At 41.1% G+C, this 319-nt stretch overlaps 1 protein-coding gene across 1 annotated transcript in view; it reads right to left on the bottom strand.

Moving 5' to 3' along the window:
• Positions 1-319, bottom strand: part of LOC119587377 (dedicator of cytokinesis protein 4-like) — a 46,579-nt gene that overhangs the window by 28,055 nt on the left and 18,205 nt on the right. Inside the window, exon 20 of the mRNA XM_037936121.1 lies at positions 145-245. Coding sequence (XP_037792049.1) covers positions 145-245 — 101 coding nt within the window. The remainder of the gene's footprint in view (positions 1-144; positions 246-319) is intronic.

The following is a 319-nucleotide window of genomic DNA, read 5'->3' as shown; positions in this document are numbered from 1 at the left end:
AATAGTTATTTGCACTGAGGTTTTTACAGCCAATTTTTTTCTTGACAGTTGCCTCATATTTACAATATTTACTATGTATTTACTGTTACATTTTGTGCAGGTTACATTACTGGAGCATCTGCAGGGGGCATGCGATCAGCTCACTCGTGTGCTAAACCCTGGGGAAGTTGCAAACCATCTCAGTAATCTCTTCAATGCCACGCCTGTTGAAAGCACTCGGGATTTAACCAGGTCCAAGCTGCTGGCTATGAAGAATGCCGTAAATTCTCAAATATTTGAAGACGATGGTTAGTACATCTTTTCTTCCTCTGCTTCCTTC

This window comes from Penaeus monodon, chromosome 22, assembly GCF_015228065.2.
Source record: "Penaeus monodon isolate SGIC_2016 chromosome 22, NSTDA_Pmon_1, whole genome shotgun sequence".
Taxonomy (NCBI): domain Eukaryota; kingdom Metazoa; phylum Arthropoda; class Malacostraca; order Decapoda; family Penaeidae; genus Penaeus; species Penaeus monodon.
This window is presented reverse-complemented; position numbering and strand designations above follow the sequence as displayed.